The 19,638-nt window shown below is 46.4% G+C and overlaps 1 protein-coding gene across 1 annotated transcript; it reads right to left on the bottom strand.

Moving 5' to 3' along the window:
- Positions 1–3,633: 3,633 nt before the first annotated feature.
- On the bottom strand, positions 3,634–6,360 carry LOC140419597 (uncharacterized; the record flags this gene model as incomplete). Its single annotated transcript, XM_072503519.1, has 1 exon — positions 3,634–6,360. A coding segment is annotated over one exon (855 nt), but the record flags the coding sequence as incomplete, so codon positions are not given.
- Between the last annotated feature and the right edge of the window lie 13,278 nt (positions 6,361–19,638).

The following is a 19,638-nucleotide window of genomic DNA, read 5'->3' as shown; positions in this document are numbered from 1 at the left end:
AAGTGGAACTTTGTCCTGGCCTCGGGCCATGGGATGGATTTCACTTGTCCAGTTTGGCAGGAAGAATAGAAAAAACAATATTCTTGTGATCTTATGAGAGAAAATCCCATCTTCACACTGAGGATACCCTCCATTGTCCCGTGTGACACTATCACTGTGCTAAATGGGGTAGATTCAGAACACATCTCGATAAAAACAGGGTATCCAAGAGGTGCTGTGGCCATCAGCAGCCTAATATTCAATTACAATCAAACCTCATAGAACATTACAGCGCAGTACAGGCCCTTTGGCCCTCGATATTGCGCCGACCTGTGAAACCACTCTAAAGCCCATCTACACTATTCCCTTATCGTCCATATGTCGATCCAATGACCACTTGAATGCCCTTAGTGTTGGAGAGTCCACTACTGTTGCAGGCAGGGCATTCCACGCCCTTACTACTCTCTGAGTAAAGAATCTTATCTCTGACATCTGTCCGATATCTATCTCCCCTCAATTTAAAGCTATGTCCCCTTGTGCTGGACATCACCATCTGAGGAAAAAGGCTCTCACTGTCCACCCTAACTAATCCTCTGATCATCTTGTATGCCTCAATTAAGTCACCTCTTAACCTTCTTCTCTCTAACGAAAACAGCATCAAGTCCCTCAGCCTTCCCTTATAAGATCTTCCCTCCATACCAGGCAACATTTTGGTAAATCTCCTCTGCACCCTTTCCAATGCTTCCACATCCTTCCTATAATGCGGCAACCAGAATTGTACGCAATACTCCCAATGCGGCCGCACCAGAGTTTTGTACAGCTGCAACATGACCTCATGGCACCGAAACTCAATCCCTCTACTAATAAAAGCTAACACATCGTACGCCTTCTTAACAACCCTCTCAACCTGGGTGGAAACGTTCAGGGATCTATGTACATGGACACCGAGATCTCTCTGCTCATCCACACTACCAAGAATCTTACCATTAGCCCAGTACTCTGTCTTCCTGTTATTCCTTCCAAAATGAATCACCTCACACTTTTCTGCATTAAACTCCATTTGCCACCTCTCAGCCCAGCGCTGCAGCTTATCTATGTCTCTCTGTAACTTCTAACATCCTTCCGCACTGTCCACAACTCCACTGACTTTAGTGTCATCTGCAAATTTACTCACCCATCCTTCTACACCCATCTCCAGGTCATTTATAAAAATGACAAACAGCAGTGGCCCCAAAACAGATCCTTGTGGTACACCACTAGTAACTGGACTCCAGTCTGAACATTTCCCATCAACCTTGTCTTCCAGCTAGCCAATTTCTGATCCAAACTGCTAAATCACCCTGAATCCCATGCCTCCGTATTTTCTGCAGTAGCCTACTGTGGGGAACCTTATCAAACGCTTTACTAAAATCCATATACACATCAACTGCTTTACTCTCATCCACCTGTTTGATCACCTTCTCAAAGAACTCAATAAGGTTTGTGAGGCACAACCTACCCTTCACAAAATCGTGTTGACTATCTCTAATCAGATTATTCCTTTCCAGATGATTATACATCCTATCTCTTATAAGCCTTTCCAAGACTTCACCCACAACAGAAGTGAGGCTCACTGGTCAATAGTTACCAGGGTTGTCTCTACACCCCTTCTTGAACAAGAGGACAACATTTGCTAAAGGCCGGCATAATCCCTCACTCGACTGCTGGGAACACACAAAGCAAGTGTGGAGTACAAAGAAAGTAGAAAGAAACTTAAGCAAGGAGTCTGGAGGGTTAAAAGGGGTCATAAAAAGTCATTGGCCAGCAGGATTAAGGAAAATCCCAAATCTTCTTAATTTTAATAATCTTCATTGTCACAAGTAGGCTTATATCAACACTGCAATGAAGTTACTGTGAAAAGCCCCTAGCTGCCACATTCCGGTGCCTGAGGGAGAATTCAGAATGTCCAAATTACATAACAGCATGCCTTTAGGGACTTGTGGGAGGAAACCGGAGCATCCGGAGGAAACCCACGCAGACACAGGGAGAAATTGCAGACTCTCCACAGTGTCCCAAGCCCAGAATCGAACCTGGGACCCTGGCGCTGTGAAGCCATAGTGCTAACCACTATGCTACCGTGCTGCCCATATATAAAGAGCAAGGGGTTAGCCAGGGAGAAGGTTGACCCACTCCAGGACAGGGGAGGGAATCTATGTGTGGAGCCAGAGGAAATGGACAAGGTATTAAATGAGTACTTTGCATCAGTGCTCACCAAAGAGAAGAACTTGGTGGATGATTAGTCTGGGGAAGGGTGTGTAAATAGTTTGCGTCATGCTAAGATTAAAAAGGAGGTACTGGGGGTCTTGAAAAGTATGATGGTCGACACAGCCCCAGGGCCTGATGAGATATATCCCAGAATACTGTGAGAGGCAAGGGAGGAAATTGCTGGGGCCTTGAGATAAATCTTTGTATCATTGCTGGCTACAGGGGAGGTCCCAGAGGATTGGAGAATAGCCAATGTTGTTCCTTTGTTTAAGGAGGGTAGCAAAGATAATCCATGTAATTACAGGCCGGTGAGCCTTACATCAGTGGTAGGGAAATTATTGGAGGGGATTCTTTGAGACACAATTTACTCCCACTTGGAAATAAGTGGACATATTAGTGAGAGGCAACATGGTTTTGTGAAGCAGAGGTCGTGTCTCACGAACTTATCGAGTTTTCGAGGAAGTGACAAAGATGATTGATGAGGGTAGGGCAGTGGATGTTGTCTACATGGACCTCAGTAAGGGCTTTGACAAGGTAGGTCCCTCATGGCAGACTGTTACAGAAGATGAAGTCGCACAGGATCAGAGTTGAGCTGACAAGATGGATACAGAAATGGCCGGTACAGGAATTGAACCTGTGCTGCTGGCCTTGTTCTACATTACAAACCAGCTGTCTAGCCCACTGAGCTAAACCTACCCTAATCTTTTATTGTCACAAGTATGATGTTATTGTGAAAAGCCCCTCGTCGCCAGAGTCCGGCACCTTTTCGGGTAAGTCAGAAAGGGAATTGAACCCACGCTGCTGGCCTTGTTCTGCATTACAAACCTGCTGTTTAGTCCACTGAGCTAGACCAGCCCATAAACCCTGGTGTCCTGGCAAATATTTATCCCTCAATCAACATTGCCAAAATCCGATCATCTGCTCATTGCCACATTGCGGTGTGTGGCAACTTGCTTTGTTGAAATTGGCTGCTGCATTTCCGACATCAGTGATCACACTTCAGAAGCTCTTTGGGACATGTTGTGGTAATGAAAGGCGCTACAGAAGTGAAAGTTTTAAATTGAAGATTAATGCTTTCTGATCCTAAATTTATTTCAGCGATCCCCAACTTCCCATTTAATAAATTTGCTTTGGTTTGGACAAGAATTGTTTTTTTAAATTTAGAGTACCCAATTCATTTTTTCCAATCAAGGGGCAATTTAGCGTGGCCAATCCACCTACGCTGCACAACTTTGGGTTGTGGGGGTGAAACCCAAGCAAACACGGGGTGAATGTGCAAACTCCACATGGACAGTGACCCAGAGCCGGGATCGAACCTAGGACCTCAGCACCGTGAGGCAGTGCTAACCACTGTGCCGCCTTTGGAGAAGAATTTTAACCAATTAAAGAAAAGGCAGAATTCTCTGGATAGTCAATTAAAAAAGTTTATTAAAAGAAAAAGTTTACTGAACAACTTGAAGACAGTAACGTTCGCAACTTCAAGGCGGTGATCAGTCTGTTGAAGCGTAACTCTCCCTGGGTTCATCTTTGACAGTAATTTCCTTGGAACTCGGCCTCGGGTCTTCAGTACTTGGCCAGCAAGGAAGACCTTCGGAACATCGACCTTTATCCCCAAAGTGACCATTACCTCATGTCAGAGTTGGGCCTGTTTTAACATGACCATTGGTCAATTGGGCAATAGTTTAATTTACTTGAATCTCCAATTCCTGACACCACCTTAGACAGGAATACAGTTGAACTGTTTCATACAGTTCCTTTATCTGATTCTGTACAATTCCTTTTTCATAGTTTCAAATGTTGAGGTTAATCAGGGTTGGAAGGAGACACCAATAGTTGTGGGGGTGAAACCCACGCAGACATGGGAAGAATGACAGAGACCCAGGGCCGGGTTTCGAACCCGGGTCCTCAGTGCCGTAGTCACATTGCTAACCACTGCGTCGCTGTGCTGCCTGCCCTGGGTGTAATTGAGAACAGAAACAATAACAGCAGAATCCAATCCCTGTAATCAGTTGTGAACTCGTTGGTGTCTCAGGAAGTGGGATGAATTACAAAATCCATTTGCACACTGAGGGCAGGTGAACGGCCTCTCCCCAGTATGAACTCCCTGGTGTGACTGCAGACGGCATACCCGAGTGAAACGTGCAAATAGACATAAACGGGTGTGAGATAATTGGGATTATGGAGACATGGCTGCAGGTTGACCAAGGATGGGAACTGAATATATTCAGTATTTAGGAAGGACAGACAAAAAGGAAAAGCAGTGGAGTGGCAGTGCTGGTTCAAGAGGAAATTAATCATGGCGCTGAGGTCCCAGGTTCGATCCCGGCTCTGGGTCACTGTCCGTGTGGAGTTTGCACATCCTCCCCATGTTTGCGTGGGCTTCGCCCCCACAACCCAAAGATGTGCAGGGTAGGTGGATTGGCCACGCTAAACTGCCTCTTAATTCAGAAAAAAATGAATTGGGTACTCTAAATTAAAACAAAAAATGAATTAGGAGAAGGGAATGTGCAACGAAACCTGGGTATCCTCGTACACCAGTAACTGAAGGTAAGCAGGCAGCTACCGCAGACGGTAAAGGAGGCAAATGGTATGCTAGCCTTCATTGCGAGCGGATTAGAGTACAGAAGTGGGGATATCGTGCTGTCATTATACAGGGCTGTGGCGAGGCCATACCTGGAATATTGTGTGCAGTTTTGATTTCTGTATCTGAGGAAGGATGTTCTTGCTCGAGAGGGAGTGCAGCAAAGGTTTTCCAAGCCGATTCCTGGGATGGTGGGACTGACATATGAGAGCTGAATCAGTTAGGTTTATTATATTCATTGGAGTTCAGAAGAATGAGGGGGGATCTCATAGAAACCTATAAAATTCTAATAGGACTTGATAGGGTAGATGTGGGAAAGACTTTCCCGAAGGTGGGAATGTACAGAACCAGAGGTCGCTGTCTGAGGATATGGTGTCGATCATTTAGACAGAGATAAGGAGTAATTTCTTCAACCAGAGAGTGGTGAGCCTGTGGAATTTCTTACCACAGGAAATAGTTGAGGCCAATACATTCTATGTTTTCAAGAAGCAGTTAGATATAGCATTTAGGGTGTAGGGGATCAAAGGATATGGAGGAGAAAGCGGGATTAGGCTATTGAGTCAGATGATAAGCCATGATCATAATGACTGGCAGAGCAGGTGCGAAGGGCAAAATGGTCTCTTCCTGCTCCTACTTTCTATGTTTCTATGTAATCCCTTCTCACACTAAGAGCAGGTGAATGGCCTCTCCCCAGGGTGAACTCACTGGTGTGTCTGCAGTCTGGATAACCGACTGAATCCTTTCCCACAGAGGGAGCAGGTGAATGGCTTCTCCCCAGTGTGAACTCGCTGATGTTTCCGCAGGGTGGATGCATCAATGAATCCCTTCCCACACTGAGAGCAGGTGAATGGCCTCTCCCCAGTGTGAATTCGCTGGTGTGACTGCAGGCTGGATAACCAAATGAATCCCTTGCCACACTGAGAGCAGGTGAATGGTCTCTCCCCAGTGTGAACTCGCTGATGTTTCCGCAGAGCGGATGAATCACTGAACCCCTTCCCACACTGAGAGCAGGTGAATGGTCTCTCCCTGGTGTGAATTCGCTGATGTGTCTGCAGATTGAATAACCCTGTGAATCCCTTCCCACATTGAGGGCAGGTGAACGGCCTCTCCCCTGTGTGAACTCGCTGATGTGACTGCAGATTGGATAACCCTGTGAATCCCTTCCCACACTGAGGGCAGGTGAATGGCCACTCCCCAGTGTGAACTCGCTGGTGTCTCTGCAGGTTGGATAACCAAGTGAAGCCCTTCTCACACTGAGAGCAGGTGAATGGTGTCTCCCCAGTGTGAATTTGCTCATGCTTCCGTAGGGTGGATAACTGAGTGAATCCCTTCTCACACTCAAGAGCAGATGAATGGCCTCTCCCCAGTGTGATTACGTTTATGAATCTCCAGCTCAGATGGGAATCTGTATTCTTTTCCACAGTCCCCACATTTCCACGGTTTCTCCATGTTTTGGGTCTCCTCGTGTCTCTCCAGATTGGACAATCAGTGGAAGCCTTGTCTCCACACAGAACATGTGCACTGTCTCTCCTCACTGTGAATGGTGTGATGTTGTTTCAGGCTGTGTATCTGGTTGAAGCTCTTTCCACAATCAGTTCACTGGAACACTCTCATTCGGGTGTGTGTTGTGTGCGTCTCGGTGCTTTTCCAGTCACGCTCACGTTTAAAATCTTTTGAAGCCGACAGATTGGACGAACATTTCTCCTTCTCGCCGATGATATTCAGAGCCCGATGATATTCAGGTCAGAAGGAATCGAGTGAGTTTGTCACATCGAGATGTGATGTTTGAGATTTCTGTCTATAATTCCTCCTCTTCCAATAACCTTTAAAAATGATTTACAAAAGTCATCAGTGAGCACAGGATAGAAATTCAGAACAGACAATTCTCGTTCCTATGGAACATTATTTTCTCTCTCGTTCTCCAAAAGCTGTAAATCTCCATCCCACACACTCTCCCTCCATTCTGACTCTGCTGTATCTAATATTCACCCTCCCAATTCTCCTGAAGGTGCTGATTCATGTTGACTGACAGATCCAAGCTCAGCTCACTGCTTCCTGACCAGGACACAGAGATTAGAATGGGAGCAAGAGTAGGCCATTTGGCCCACCGAATCTGCTCAACCATTCAATGCGATTCTTGGCCGATCTACCTCAGCACCATTTTCCTACACGATCCCCATATCCCTCGATATCTTCAGTATCTAGAAACCTGTCAATATTTGTCTTGAACATACCTGATGACTGAGGCTCCACATTCCTGTGGGGTAGAGAATTCCAAAGCTTCACCACATCCTTGAGTGAAGAGATCTCTCATCTCAGCTTTCTCTCTATTTTCCTACCTGTTCCCCATAACCCTTAACTCCATTGTCAATAGAATATCTGTCAAACTTGTGCTTCAATATATTCAATGACCCCCAGATACAACTGGTCGCTGTGGAAGAGAAATCCAAAGACTAACAACCCTCTGAAGGAAGAGATGACTGGAAATCTATAACGTAGCTACAGTCTGATATTACAACACGAGAAATAATTAAACATTTACTTTATTACAGAACCGTAAATAATATATCTAATTTGTACCATGTAACAAATCTCTGTCCATTATTCATTTAATTGCCCTGAAATGTCAGTCATCTCCTGGGGAATCCACCCCTTTAATTGTGAACATTAGGAAAGAGACAATCCTGTTTTGAAATAAATTTAGAGTAACCAATTATTGTTTTTCCAATTATGGTGCAATTTAGCGTGGCCAATCCACCTACCCTGCACATCTTCGGGTTGTGGGGGTGAGACCCACGCAGACATGGGGAGAATGTGCGAACTCCACAAGGACAGTGACCCGAGGCCTAGATCAAACTCGGGTCCTCGGTGCTGTGAGGCAGCAGTGCTAACTACTGTGCCACCAGAAACCATTCTTTTAGTCAGACAAATAAATGTGCCAACCTGTTAAGGAGATGGGTGGGAGGAGTTGGATACACTTTGTGGAGCCGTGAACCTTCATGTATTTTTTTTCCCAATTAAGTGTCAATCTAACCTCGGCTAACCACTGAGCCACCGTGCCTGCCCCTAATGATGACTTTTATAAACTCCTTTTACAGGGTATTACAAGGGGAGGATTTACAGATGGAAACTCAAATCGAACTTCACTTCAAGATTTAACAGAGTTGGGTAGCACGGTGACCTAGTGGTTCGCACAGCTACCTCACGGGGCAGGTACCCGGTTCGATCCCGGCTCTGGGTCACTGTCCGTGTGGAGTTTGCACATTCTCCCCATGTCTGCGTGAGTTTCGCCCCCACAACCCAAAAATGTGCAGAGTCGGAGGAATGGCCCTTAATTGGAAAAAATAAATTGGGCACTATAAATTTTTTTTAATTGTTTTTTTAAAGATTTAACAGAGTCACTTAATTCATCAGGACCTGAATATCATTGGCCTGTGAATGTGGAAGAAGAAATGTTTGTCTGCTCTGTCTGAAGGAAAAGATTTTCAAGATTAGTGTGACTGAAAAAAAAACGATACACACTCGACTCGAGTGAGTGTTCCAGTGAACTGACTGTGGAAAGAGCTTTAACCAGTTACACAGTCTGAAAAAACATCACACCATTCACAGTGGGGAGAGACCATACACATGCTCTCTGCGGGGACAGACATAAACTGATTGTCAAATTTGAAGAGGGAGCAGGACACCAGCAGCATCCTGAAACCATGGAAATGTGGGGCCTGTGGGAAGGGATTCAGATCCCCATGTGAGCTGGAGATTCATCACCGTAGTCACACCGGCGACAGACCATTCACCTGTTCTGAGTGTGGGAAGGGATTCACTCAGTTATCCGAGTGAGGATTTTCCAGGATTTGGGAGCCGAGCTGGTGAGGAAGCGAGCGGCCTTTAATAAGGTTCAGGCTGCTCCATGTAAGAAAGGAGTTTGATTCGGGATGGTTTACCCGGCAAAGCTGCGGGTTACAAATTAGTCCAAAGAATTCCATTTCGAGACAACAGAGGAGGCGAACATGGTAAAGCATGGACTGGGGTCCAATTATCTCTGTTGGACAAGATCCATGTTCCCTGTGGGGTGGGATGGGTGTTGTGATATCCTCTATATAGTTTTGATATTTTCTGATAAATTCTGTTTGGTGTGAAGGGAGATTTTCTTTATGAAGCACAATGTGGATATATAGGGGGTAGGGAGGGAGACGGGTGAGCTACCTGATGACTAAAGAACTGTTTTTGTTTTACTCTGAGTGTATGGGTGCGTATATGGTGGCCATCTTGGGGGACTCTTGGCCTGCACATTTTGAAGATTTACTGGATAGTCCTTCATGGCTGATTGTGTGATGGGGGGTGGGGGAGAGGGGGGGGGAAGACCCCTGATTCAGCTGGTCATCTCGAACGTAAAGGGATTGAGTGGACCAGTGAAGAGGTGGAGGGCTTTCGCTCACCTAAAGTATCTAACTGCTGGTGTGGTGTTCTTGCAGGAGACTCACTTGCGGGTTAGAGATCAGACCAGGCTGTGGAGGGGTGAGCCAAGTGTTTCACTCGGGCTTTGACAAAGGGCTCGAGGTGCTGCAATTCTTTTTTTAAACAAATTTAGAATACCCAATTCATTTTTTCAAATTAAGGGGCAATTTAGCGTGGCCAATTCACCTACCCTGCACATCTTTGGGTTGTGGGGGTGAAACTCACACAAACACGGGGAGAATGTGCAAACTCCACACAGGCAGTGACCCAGGGCCGGGATCGAACCCGGGACCTCGGCGCCGTGATGCAGCAGTGCTACCCAGGGCACCACTGTGCTTCCTGTCAGGTGCTGCAATTCTAATCGATAAACAGGTCCCTCTTTCGGTCACTAAGATCATTGTGGACACTAATGGGAGATATGTGGTGGTCACTATGTCGTTGGGTGCTGGTGAATGGCAAGCCCCTAACTGGCACGATGTGTCACTTGCAAAAAAAATTGTTGGTATCCATCCCAGACCTGGATACACAACAATTGATTCTTGGAGCAAACATCAATTGCATACTGGATCCTAAAATGGACTGGTCCAAGCCCATTCAACTGCTACAAAAACAAAAAGGAATGAAACTGGACAGATCACACGGCAGTGACCCGGGCACCGGAAATGACAACGGCGAACCCAGCAAAAGATAAAGAAAAGCTGTTCATTAGCAGATTGTAAAAGGATTATGGGGCACAGATTTAAGATTGGGTACAAGATCTACAGGGGAGATGTTACACAGTGAGTGATAACGATCTGAATTCAATGCTTACACATAAAGGTCGATAACCTCCAGGTCCTGATAACTCGAATGTTGCTGTCAGAATTTGATGTGAGGATTGGTTGTGAGTTTCTGGTCTGCGAATCCCTTTCTAAGTCCCTGTGAAAGAAGTTTACAAAGGCATCACTGTCAGTCCAGAAATACAATTCAGGAAAGATAAATATTTCTCCCGGTTTGTATTTGCTGTGTGTAAATCCTCCCCGCCTAGCCCCCTTTAAAGGAGTTTCCAAAATTAATCACTGTCAGTCCAGGACAGAAATTCACAACATTGTCTCCTCCTGTTCCCTGGTCCAGGATGACCGCTGATGCGCCCCCTCTGCACACAGTCCCTCTTGTCATCAGCAGTCCCTTGATTTGAGGGTGTTGTCTACTCAGGGTTGGGAGTTTCTGCCCTGGTATCCATGTGGCTGAACAGAGACGCAGAGCTTTGGACACATGGGACAGGATGTCCAATGAATCTTGTATTTACAGTGCAGAAGGAGGCCATTCGGCCCATCGAGTCTGCACCGGCCCTTGGAAAGAGCACCCATTTCAAGCCATACTTCCAATCTATCCCCTCAACCCAGTAACCCCACCCAAACCCTTTTGACACGAAGGGCAATTTAGTATGGTCACTCCACCGAACCTGCACATTTTGGACTGTGGGAGGAAACTGGAGCACCCGGAGGAAACCCACGCAGTGAAATCTGGAGAGCAGGATTGGCTTCCTTTTCTTTCCATCTCTGCCACCACTCTGCCCCATCAATAAGACACTGAGGCTCAAGGACTCATCCAGTTTAATGGACAAGTTGTCTCCATTCTGAACAATGGGGAACAAGCTCCTCCCACTCATTGAAATATCGCCCCGACAAAGATGACAAACGCGCATGCGCCCTGTCGCACATCCAACAAAGATGGCGGCCGTTACCCCGAGCCGAACATGAGGAGCTGCAGCTCCGCTCGGTACAAACTGGGTCCCGTCAATATTTCCGCGGTTTCCAGCTTACAACAGCTTTCTACAACGTTTCCGCCCACCGCCGCGATCTCTCACTCCCTCCATATTGTTGAACCAATTTCCGATCTGAAAAAGACGCCCTTCCACTTCGCCATTACCCACACTGCGCATGCTTCAATCACAGGAGACTCCGCCCCTCATTCACTCCGATTGGCTGGAGGACCAGCTGCTCCCGTTTGATCCTTCAGACCCGCCCCTCCTCTTCCTACCTGAGAACGGCCACAGACTCAGTCTGACTCGCTGATTGTCCAATAATAACAGTGAGAGTCTCAGTGGGACAGTCAGACAATAACAGTGGAGATGGGGCCCAGAGGACAAACAGCAAAGGACTCACTCACTTTGAGAGTAACAAACACAGTGTCTGCTCCAATAAGTCAGGCTGCAGTGTGTGAGTGAACACATCATTGGATCCAGTGTAGAATCATAGAATCCCGACAGTGCTGAAGGAGGTCATTCGGCCCAGTGAATCTACACCGACCCTCTGAAAGATCACCCTACCTTGGTCGTAACCCCACCCAGGGACAATTTAGCATTGACAATCCACCTAACCTGCACATCTTTGGACTGTGGGAGGAAATCTTTGCAGCCACGGGAAGAATGTGCAAACTCCACACAGACAGTGACCCAAGGTCGGAATCGAACCCAGGTACCTGGTGCTTGAGTCAACAGTGCTAACTACTGAGCCACCCCCGTAACTCTGTCATGATTAGACAATAACCTGCCTGTTATTCCAATTCTGATGTCTGTTACTCTGTCACTATTATTATTAGACAACAACCTATCTGATATTCCAATTCTGGTGTGTGTTACTCTGTTACTGTTATCACCAGACAATAATAGGAGGGCAAGATAGCATTGATATTTTGAAGTTTCTGTGTTGCAATGGGTGTCACTGGGAGGTGTGTGATAAAATAGGAATGGAACCATCATGACAAAGAGTGGCATGGTGGCAGTGGTTAGCACTGCTGCCTCACGGTGCTGAGGACCAAGGTTCGATCCCGGCCCCGGGTCACTGCAGTGTGGAGTTTGCACATTCTCCCCATGTCTCCGTGGGTCTCACACCCACAACCCAAAGATGTGCAGGCTAGGTGGATTGGCCACTCTTTTGAGGTCCACCAACAAAATAGAACAAAGGAAACAAACTTAGGGACAAAGCAAAAAGGGCCGCTCCCGTTAGGGGCACTGCCCGAACGTAACAAAGATGAGCAGAAACTTAAAAACATCTAATGAGAGTGCATTTAAAGGGGTCAATAAAGCACCCCAACCCCTGCGCTGCCCACCGGGCATGGAAGGCTTTGCTGGTGCCCATGGACACTGCAGCTCCCTTTCTAGGGACACCCAGCTGCGAATGTAGCCGCGGAAAAGAGGAAAACAGTCTGATCAGATGACCCCCTCGGTTGCCCGCTGCCTGGAGCTAGAAATGACGCGCTTCGCCAAGCCCAGAAGCAGGTTCACAAGGAGGTAAGTGGCACTGGTTCGCGAGGTCTTCAGCCAAAGTAGGACTCAGCAAAAACACAGTCTGTCCTCCCACCCTGGAACGACCACCCAATGGAATCCACCTCCTCCCTGCTCCTGTGGAGTCTTCAGGCCGGGAGGAGGCTCAGCAAACACACTGCCCACTCAATCCCCCTGCCCCGGAACAAGCACACTGGTTAGAATAAGGAGGGTTGTGTCCTTGCTGAAGGCAGATGTTATCAGTTGGTAAGACTGGGCCAGGCCGTCAACCCTGGAGGGGGCCAGCAAACAAGCAGTCCAAAGGGCTTTACTCCCACCTTGTTTTTGAAGTTGCTTTGGAGGCAGTTCAGTGAAGTTTCACTAGTCTGATTTCTGGGATAGGAGAGTTTGTTTTATGGAGCAAGATTGAACCTGATTGGTCTGTACCTGATGGAGTTTAGAAGAATGAGAGGTGATCTTATTGAAACATCTAAGATTCTGAGGGGTTTTGATGAAAGAATATTTTCCCACATGGGGATTCAGGAACTAAGGGGGACAGTTTAAAGATAAGAGTTCTTCAATTTGACACTGAGATAAGGAGAAATGTCTTCCCTCAGAGGCTCATCAGTCTGTGGATGAAAGCAAATTACTGCGGATGCTGGAAACTGAAACAAAAACAGTAAATACTGGACAATCTCAGCAGGTCTGACAGTATCTGTGGAGAGAAAAGGGAGCTAACGTTTTGAGCCTGGATGATTCTTTGTCAAAGCTGAGTTTGTGGAATTGTCTTTCGCAGAGAGCAGTGGCGCTGGGTCACTGAATATACTCAAAGCTGAGTTCGTGTTTTTTTTTTATCTACTGGGGGGTCAAAGGTTTTGGGGGCAGACAGGACAATGTAATTAATGGCACATTCGGATCAGCGTTTATTGAATGGCAGAGCAGTGTCAATAGGCCGAATGGCCTACTCCTGCTGCTAATTCTGATGTTATTCTTCTTCTGTTCTTCGGATTGCTACACATGGAAGTAACACCTCCCCCCTATGGAGGGGCCTGTCAATCATCGAGACAATGATTTTCTCTCCTGGTCACCGGGATCCTGAAGCACCGCCTCTGTTACGTCATCAAGATGGCCCCTTAGCCGCTCCACTAAACAAAGATGGCGGCCGTGGAACTGGGCCTAATACCGGATAAAAGCTCCGCACCTGCAAACGTGGGATTTGCAGCGTCTTATTCTGGGCTTGTGACCAGCAGGGGGTGTTTATGAAGCCTTCACTCCCTCCCCACCCTGACTCCGTTCCTCCCTCCGCCTCACCGACTCTCACCGCCCCAAACAGCCGCTGCCGCACTCGCAGACCTCCGAGCAGTGACATTGCGCATGCTCCAGATACAGCCCAGCATTGCGTCTGCGCACTGAGCTCCGTGGAATGAATCGGGTACATTCACAGACGCAGGGAATGTTGGGTAATAGCCGCACCATTGAAACAGTTAATGCAAAATAACTTGGGTTACCAATTGCGAAAATAATCAAACAAATTATTGTCAATGGATATTCTGCTATTCTTCATTTCTCAAAATGATTAAATGCTGCTCTCCTGTGGAATAATGCAGAACTTAAAGGTTTTTATCCCCAATGGGTTCTTCCTTTCTCTTCCCCAGAAGATGCAAACTCTTCCTGGGTTCAATTCGAGAATCAGTAATTCCTCCATCTTCTTCCCTCTTGCTCGTCATACTGAATGTTCAGTGTTTTCTAGAATCATCCAGCACAGATGGAAGTCATTCGGCACATCATCTTGATCATGACCAGTGTTCTGGCGAAAAGAGTAAATAGGGTGGTCAATAGGACTTTAAACTAAAGATTGGGGGGGGGGAGGGAAAGTCAGGGAACCAAGAGGTGAAGTAATCAGTGGGAAGCGTAGCTGCTTAGGAATACAAAAAAGCACAAAAAGACAGAACTCAGGAGAGGTTACGATAGTCCCCATCCCACAAAATATGACACAGTGTATGGAAAGGCTCAGTAAACCAAGGTCCACCACACTAAGAAAACAAAAAGGGACGGTCAATAGAAAATTAAAGGTGCTATATTTAAATGCGCGCAGTGTATGGAACAAGGTAGATGAGCTTGTGGCCCAGATTGTGACTGGCAGGTATGATGTGGTAGGCATCACAGAGACATGGTTGCAGGGGGTTCAGGACTGGCATTTAAACATCCAGGGATTCACAACCTATCGAAAAGACAGAGAGGTGGGCAGAGGGGGCGGGGTTGCCTTGTTAATTAGGAATGAAATTAAATCAATAGCACTAAACGATATAGGGTCAGATGATGTGGAGTCTGTGTGGGTAGAGTTGAGGAACTACAAAGGCAAAAAAACCATAATGGGAGTTATGTACAGGCCTCCTAACAGTGGTCAGGACCGGGGGCACAAAATGCACCACGAAATAGAAAGTGCATGTCAGAAAGGCAAGGTCACAGTGATCATGGGGGACTTCAATATGCAGGTGGACTGGGTAAATAATGCTGCCAGTGGACCCAAGGAAAGGGAATTCATTGAATGTTTACAGGAGCGCTTTTTGGAACAGCTTGTGACGGAGCCCACGAGGGAACATGCCATTCTGGACTTAGTGTTATGTAATGAGCCAGACTTGATTAAAGATCGTAAAGTAAGGGAGCACTTAGGAGGCAGTGATCATAATATGGTCGAATTCAATCTCCAATTTGAAAGAAAGAAGGTAGAATCAGATGTAAAGGAGTTACAGTTAAATAAAGGTAAATACAGGGGCATGAGGGAGGAACTGACGAAAATCGACTGGGAGCAGAGCCTCGTGGGAAAGACAGTAGAACAGCAATGGCAGCAGTTTCTGCGAGTAATTGAGGACACAGTACAGAGGTTCATCCCAAAGAAAAGAAAGGTTATCAGACGGGGGATTAGGCAGCCATGGCTGACAAAGGAAGTTAGGGAATGCATCAAAGCAAAAGAGAAAGCCTATAATGTGGCAAAGAGTAGTGGGAAGTCAGAAGATTGGGAAGGCTACAAAAACAAACAGAGGATAACAAAGAGAGAAATAAGGAAAGAGAGGATCAAATATGAAGGTAGGCTAGCCAGTAACATTAGGAATGATAGTAAAAGTTTCTTTAAATACATTAAAAACAAACGGGAGGCAAAAGTTGACATTGGGCCGCTCCAAAATGACGCTGGTAATTTTGTGATGGGAGGCAAGGAAATAGCTGAGGAACTAAATAAGTACTTTGCGTCAGTCTTCACAGTAGAAGACATGAGTAATATCCCAACAATTCCGGAGAGTCAGGGGCAGAGTTGAATATGGTAGCCATCACAAAGGAGAAAGTGCTAGAGAAACTAAGAGGTCTAAAAATTGATAAATCTCCGGGCCCAGATGGGCTACATCCTAGAGTTCTTAAGGAGATAGCTGAAGAAATAGTGGAGGCGTTAGTTATGATCTTTCAAAAGTCACTGGAGTCAGGGAAAGCCCCAGAGGATTGGAAAATCGCTGTTGTAACCCCCCTGTTCAAGAAGGGAACAAGGAAAAAGATGGAAAATTATCGGCCAATTAGCCGAACCTCGGTTGTTGGCAAGATTCTAGAATCCATTGTTAAGGATGAGATTTCTAAATTCTTGGAAGTGCAGGGTCGGATTAGGACAAGTCAGCATGGATTTAGTAAGGGGAGGTCGTGCCTAACAAACCTGTTAGAGTTCTTTGAAGAGATAACAAATAGGTTAGACCAAGGAGAGCCAATGGATGTTATAAAGAACAAAGAACAAAGAAATGTACAGCACAGGAACAGGCCCTTCGGCCCTCCAGGCCCGTGCCGACCATGTTGCCCGACTAAACTACAATCTTCTACACTTCCTGGGTCCGTATCCCTCTATTCCCATCCTATTCATGTATTTGTCAAGATGCCCCTTAAATGTCACTATCGTCCCTGCTTCCACCACCTCCTCCGGTAGCGAGTTCCAGGCACCCACTACCCTCTGCGTAAAAACTTGCCTCGTACATCTACTCTAAACCTTGCCCCTCTCACCTTAAACCTATGCCCCCTAGTAATTGACCCCTCTCCCCTGGGGAAAAGCCTTTGACTATCCACTCTGTCTATGCCCCTCATAATTTTGTATACCTCTATCAGGTCTCCCCTCAACCTCCTTCGTTCCAGTGAGAACAAACCGAGTTTATTCAACCGCTCCTCATAGCTAATGCCCTCCATACCAGGCAACATTCTGGTAAATCTCTTCTGCACCCTCTCTGAAGCCTCCACATCCTTCTGGTAGTGTGGCGACCAGAATTGAACACTAGACTCCAAGTGTGGCCTAACTAAGGTTCTATACAGCTGCAACATGACTTGCCAATTCTTATACTCAATTCCCCGGCCAATGAAGCATGCCGTATGCCTTCTTGACTACCTTCTCCACCTGTGTTGCCCCTTTCAATGACCTGTGGACCTGTACTCCTAGGTCTCTTTGACTTTCAATACTCTTGAGGGTTCTACCATTCACTGTATATTCCCTACCTGCATTAGACCTTCCAAAATGCATTACCACACATTTGTCCGGATTAAACTCCATCTGCCATCTCTCTGCCCAAGTCTCCAAACAATCTAAATCCTGCTGTATCCTCCGACAGTCCTCATCGCTATCCGCAATTCCACCAACCTTTGTGTCGTCTGCAAACTTACTAATCAGACCAGTTACATTTTCCTCCAAATCATTTATATATACTACAAAGAGCAAAGGTCCCAGCACTGATCCCTGTGGAACACCACTGGTCACAGCCCTCCAATGAGAAAAGCATCCTTCCATTGCTACTCTCTGCCTTCTATGGCCTAGCCAGTTCTGTATCCACCTTGCCAGCTCACCCCTGATCCCGTGTGACTTCACCTTTTGTACTAGTCTACCATGAGGGACCTTGTCAAAGGCCTTACTGAAGTCCATATAGACAACATCCACTGCCCTACCTGCATCAATCATCTTAGTGACCTCCTCGAAAAACTCTATCAAGTTAGTGAGACACGACCTCCCCTTCACAAAACCGTGCTGCCTCTCACTAATATGTCCATTTGCTTCCAAATGGGAGTAGATCCTGTCTCGAAGAATTCTCTCCAGTAATTTCCCTACCACTGAAGTAAGGCTCACCGGCCTGTAGTTCCCGGGATTATCCTTGCTACCCTTCTTAAACAGAGGAACAACATTGGCTATTCTCCAGTCCTCCGGGTCACCCCCTGAAGAGAGCGAGGATCCAAAGATTTCTGTCAAGGCCTCAGCAATTTCCTCTCCAGCCTCCTTCAGTATTCTGGGGTAGATTCCATCAGGCCCTGGGGACTTATCTACCTTAATATTTTTTAAGACACCCAACACCTCGTCTTTTTGGATCTCAATGTGACCCAGGCTATCTACACACCCTTCTCCAGACTCAACATCTACCAATTTCTTCTCTTTGGTGAATACTGATGCAAAGTATTCATTTAGTACCTCGCCCATTTCCTCTGGCTCCACACATAGATTCCCTTGCCTATCTTGACTTCCAAAATGCCGTTGATAAGGTGCCTCACGGGAGACTGCTGAGTAAAATAAGGGCCCATGGTATTCGAGGCAAGGTACTAACATGGATTGACGATTGGCTGTCAGGCAGAAGGCAGAGAGTTGGGATAAAAGGTTCTTTTTCGGAATGGCAACTGGTGACGAGTGCTGTCCCGCAGGGTTCAGTGTTGGGGCCACAGCTGTTCTCTGTATATATTAACGATCTAGATAACGGGACTGGGGGCATTCTGGCTAAGTTTGCCGATGATACAAAGATAGGGGGAGGGGCAGGTAGTATGGAGGAGGTGGGGAGGCTGCAGAAAGATTTGGACAGTTTAGGAGAGTGGTCCAAGAAATGGCTGATGAAATTCAACGTGGGCAAGTGCGAGGTCTTGCACTTTGGAAAAAAGAATGGAGGCATGGACTATTTTCTAAACGGTGACAAAATTCATAATGCTGAAGTGCAAAGGGACTTGGGAGTCCAAGTCCAGGATTCTCTAAAGGTAAACTTGCAGGTTGAGTCTGTAATTAAGAAAGCAAATGCAATGTTGTCATTCATCTCAAGAGGCTTGGAATATAAAAGCAGGGATGTACTTCTGAAGCTTTATAAAGCATTAGTTAGGCCCCATTTAGAATACTGTGAGCAATTTTGGGCCCCACACCTCAGGAATGACATACTAGCACTGGAGCGGGTCCAGCGCAGATTCACACGGATGATCCTAGGAATGGTAGGCCTCACATACGATGAACGTCTGAGAATCCTGGGATTATATTCATTGGAGTTTCGGAGGTTCAGGGGAGATCTAATAGAAACTTACAAGATAATGAATGGCTTAGATAGGGCGGATGTAGGGAAGTTGTTTCCATTAGCAGGGGAGACTAGGACCCGGGGACACAGCCTTAGAATAAAAGGGAGTCACTTTAGAACAGAGATGAGGAGAAATTTCTTCAGCCAGAGAGTGGTGGGTCTGTGGAATTCATTGCCACAGAGGGCGGTGGAGGCCGGGACGTTGAGTGTCTTTAAGACAGAAGTTGATAAATTCTTGATTTCTCGAGGAATTAAGGGCTATGGAGAGAGAGCGGGTAAATGGAGTTGAAATCAGCCATGATTGAATGGTGGAGTGGACTCGATGGGCCGAATGGCCTTACTTCCGCTCCTATGTCTTATGGTCTTGTCATGCCTGTACTGACTTTGTACAAGAGCCATGGTTTCCTGGTTAAATTCCATTTGCGACTGTTCTGCCCCCATATGACCAGCCCATCTGTATCATCCTGTGATTTAAGGCTTTTGTCCTCGCTAGTTCCCACACCAACAATTTTCCATCTGCAGACTTATTGATCATACCTCCAATCTTCACGTATTTCAAATCCTAGATTTTATATATAATTACTATTGGTGGCTGAGGATGCACCAGGATCTTCCTGTGAGACATTCGGGAGCTTTAATAACGCTGGAGAAACAATGCTGAGAAAGCTGATGTTCTGGTCAAGGCTAATAACTGGGTGCTGCCTTGCCTGTCTCTGAATTTACTCCACTCCTGTTCATTCTCCACTTATGCAATAAGCATTGATCATAATGACTGGGAAGAGATTGCTGCCAATCGGTCA

The sequence above is a fragment of the Scyliorhinus torazame genome, chromosome 5, assembly GCF_047496885.1.
Source record: "Scyliorhinus torazame isolate Kashiwa2021f chromosome 5, sScyTor2.1, whole genome shotgun sequence".
Classification (NCBI taxonomy): Eukaryota; Metazoa; Chordata; class Chondrichthyes; order Carcharhiniformes; family Scyliorhinidae; genus Scyliorhinus; species Scyliorhinus torazame.
Note: the sequence above shows the minus strand (reverse complement) of the source record. Positions and strands in the feature narration are given on the sequence as shown.